This window comes from Amphiura filiformis, chromosome 13, assembly GCF_039555335.1.
Source record: "Amphiura filiformis chromosome 13, Afil_fr2py, whole genome shotgun sequence".
Lineage (NCBI taxonomy): Eukaryota > Metazoa > Echinodermata > Ophiuroidea > Amphilepidida > Amphiuridae > Amphiura > Amphiura filiformis.
Window position 1 is genome coordinate 6,214,264 of NC_092640.1, and position 3,926 is coordinate 6,218,189.

Below are 3,926 nucleotides of genomic sequence, written 5' to 3' on the forward strand. Positions count from 1 at the left end.
TCAAAACATGATAACTTAAAATTCACCACAAACAACAATTTCTTCCAGTTTGCTATTTTTTTCTGTATCAGTCAGAGTGTGAATATGGCAACTGAATGCTACATGTAGGCTACATGTAGTATACATGTATGAGTGGCATACAGTGTGTATAGGCTGGGGGCTGTCACAATCATAACAATGTAGGTATCTACCCTGTGTGTATAGCATACATGTACATTTTGTGTAGCCAGGACTAGATTTACCTTTTTCAGGGCCCTGGGCCAGGCTACAATAATAGGGCACTTGCTATCTGGATCCATACATGTGTTACTCCCCACCCAACCCTATCCATGTAACCTATTGTTTTGATTATGTCTATGAGCGTGTTTATAGTGGGAGCAGATGTGCGGTACATTGCGGTACAATTTCTACCCGGTTAGAGATTATCCGGATACTTGCTCACTATAAACACTAGCAGTATATGTATGTACGGTACATCGATATCCTTCTCAACCGAAGGATATTGTGGCGAGATATTCCCACTATAAACACACCAGTATAAATTGTGTGCGGTATTACCGAAGTAGGAGATTCTTCATGATGCGTTGAATGCGCCGCAGGACATTCGAACGATTCTCACCCCCAAGAATTATCAAAACAGAAGCTACATGTTCACCGCCATGATCATATTGTTGAATGGGCTGTTTATAGCTCGTGCCACAATATTTACACATTCCCCGTGTGACCTCGGGGTCATTGCAAATGTACGATAATGTTAGTTGGTATATAATTTGTGCGGTAACTGTGTCCCACTATAAACAGCAAGAGTATCGGTACATATACAATGATTATCGTGTACGGTATACTCAAAATGCGGTATATTCACTATAAACACGCTCTATGATCAGTGCATGAGTGGAGTTAACAGGCTTGTGAGAAGTGAGAGTAAATCTACTCTCACTTTCTTACATTCATATGTAGGCAGGCACTGTATGGTATGGTACCCGTACCCATGGTACCAGTGTCCACGGGTACGGGTACGGGTCCCGGGCCATGAGTACGGGTAATGGGTCCCAGGCCATGAGTACGGTACGGGTAATGGGTCCCAGTCCATGAGTACAGGTACCGTGCACGGGTCCGAAGCCAAAATAGGGCATGAGTGCGGTAACGGGTCCGGAGCCATGGGTGGGTACGGAAATTGGGACTCGAGTGCGGGTACGGTGCAGTGCACGGGTGCAGGTACTACAAGTCTGGTTGGTCGTGGATGGCATTGACATGGAAAGATAGGAGCTCTGGTGTTCATACATAAAGGAGCTTCTTCCAAGATGTATCTACTTGCATGGCAGAGTCCCATCTGAGCCATAGAGGTACATACGCATGTCATCTTCATCTACGTCTTTTACCAGACTAGTGAGGCATTTCCTGTGTTCTTGGAGTTTCATGTCTCTTAATAGTTTCTGGTTCTTTTTGAAACCAAGGCCTGCTCTGTCTGTTTGACCTCTGCACATCTTATTCAGTATCAGATGTCGCTCTCTTTGTTCAATTTCTCTGACTTCATTCCACCTTGATTGCTTTGCTTTTCTTTGTAGGCAGTCTTTGTGGAGAGTCTGTGTTTTTCCATCTATAGAATACTTGTTGATATGGTGCTTGGTGACTTGCATGCATTATGCAGAAGTGGTTAGTCTTTTAAGGTGACGCCCATACTTCTTCCTGCTTCTGTATAAAGCACTGTTGGTGGTACATCTGCTTATTCCTGCCCATCTTTTCAAGTATTTGGTGCAGGTAGCTTCCAAGCCCTCGATGTATGTAATTGGGAAGTTGTAGATGGTAAACTCCCATGTCATTTTGGGTAGGATTGCATCATTATATATGCACTTCTTCATGATTCCATTGAGTATGCTTTTGTCTGTCTTTTTCAGCATGTCTGTTAATTTCAGACTCTCTGATTTCCTTATCTTTCAGATCTTTGAAGATAAGCTTGCCAAGGAATCGCATGGGTTGGTCATGGATATACGCAATCTCTTCTCCATCTATTGTCAACTTTGGATCATTTGCCACATATTGGGTTTTATGTCCCTCTTGCTTTTGTTTCTTATTTGGGACAAATCTCTTCATGGCATGGGATCGATATTTGCTTGGCTTTGCCTTCATTGATCGAGTCCACCTCAGGAAGTCATTAACGACATTGACCAGTTTCTGACAGTCTTTTGGCAGTTAGAGTAAGGTCATCAGTATAAGCTTTGACTGAAGATTTGATGGATGAATCCTTCATGCAGTACCCCAGATGGCTGTGTTGGTCAAGAAGATCAAGGCAAATATTGAATATGGCCAGGAATAGGATGCAAGATATCCAATCTGTTGTTCATTCCTTAGTCTTTACATAGATGTAGCTTTCATCATAGTAGTTAAAGATCATCTTCCTGATGTGGTCGGGAACATGGTACCAATCTAATGCAAACTGGATGAGGTTGTGTGGCACGGTACCATATGCATTTTGTAGGTCAAGCCATGTTGTCACAATCGGTTTTCCATTATTTTTGGCGTCTTGGATTACCTCTGAAAGTGACTCAGTATGTTCTACACGTCCTGATATTTTCTCCATGAACCCTTTCTGGATGGATTTGTCAATATGTTCATTCTCAGTCAGGTAGCTTATCGTCCTCTGAGCTAGGAGTCCCATTCCAAGATTACCACTTGTATTTGAAGTTGGCAGGTTCAGATGTATTTTCATCTTTGAAAATAAGTATGGTTTCTCCCACCCGCCAACTCATCGGAATGTCACCCGTTCTCCAGATGTTGCAGATTACTTCGTGGCGGAGTTCCATTGTTTTAGGACACTTCTTCCACACTAAGTAAGGGATGCGATTGATTCCAGGAGCGCTGGAGTTTCTTCGTTTCATAAGATAATTGGTCAGTTATGTGAGACTTGGTGCTTTGGTATTGAAGGGTTGTTTAGGACATGGCGGTCTTTTCATCCCTTTCAGTGGGTGATACTTGTAGCCACGTTTCTTATCATTGTTGACAGAATTGAAGTACTTTTCTGCAGCAGGTTTCTGAAATGGTGGGTTTCTATTTGTATCTTGGTTTAGAAGTTTCTAAGCAGACTGGTGTGGATTCCTTCTAAAATTATTGTGAGCTTTGCCGCTTGAGGCATCCTCCAGTTTTCTCAGTTCAAACTTCCTTACTTTGTTATGTAATCAAATAAGCTAATGAAAATCTTTCTTCAGCTCCTTAGCAGTTTTATTGTCTCCCTTCTTTAGAGCTTGTTTGAACTGACGTTTGGTTTCCTTCTTCAGGTTTCTCAGTTTTCCCCTGTTGCCTGGAAGATTTCGGTTTATTACTCACCTTCCTTGATGATACTGGCTTCACACCAAACCGGTCTACTAACCTTTTGTACATGAGGTTCTCAAGGTTGGTAAGTTAATCCTTGGTGAGCCCCCTATTTCAGTTGGTAGTTCCTCATCGAATTGATCATCCAAGGCTTTCCAAACTTTGTCATCTGATGGATTTGGTATGTTAATGTACTCCTTGACAGTGTTATTCATACAGTTCAAGTGGGCTTCTTTGGTCTTTATTTGGTGATGAAAGCTCTTGCCTGTCATTCTAGAAGTGCTGTGGGTTTTACCCTGTCTTCCCACCTCTTGAGTTGGGTGTGACAACTGGCTTGACTTATGCTGGCCTTCGCTTGAAGAGCTTGGCTGTAATATGTACCTTCATTTTTACAGGCATGAGAATGAACATCCATGAAAAAAACCTAAAAGTGTTTGAAAAACCCCTCAAAAAGTGTGTGAAATTGGGCTAAATATACCCAATCAAGCTGAAATTAAACAAAAGTGCAAAAATTTGGACAACCAAAAACCTGAATTCAGGTTTAAACCTGAAAATTCTCATGCCTGTTGTTATATCAAATCAGGAATTTAAGCTGAAGCTATAATTCAGTATCATTA

The 3,926-nt window shown here is 41.8% G+C and overlaps 1 protein-coding gene across 1 annotated transcript; it reads right to left on the reverse strand.

Annotated features, from left to right (window-relative positions):
* Positions 1 to 2,341: 2,341 nt before the first annotated feature.
* LOC140168801 (uncharacterized) lies at positions 2,342 to 2,710 on the reverse strand. The gene has a single exon (XM_072192210.1). The coding sequence runs from the start codon at positions 2,708 to 2,710 to the stop codon at positions 2,342 to 2,344; it is 369 nt and encodes a 122-aa protein (XP_072048311.1).
* Positions 2,711 to 3,926: the final 1,216 nt, after the last annotated feature.

Excerpts from the sequence above, each read along its gene's own strand:
- LOC140168801 (XM_072192210.1), bottom strand. The coding sequence starts at position 2,710 with ATGAAAATACATCTGAACCTGCCAACTTCAAATACAAGTGGTAATCTT.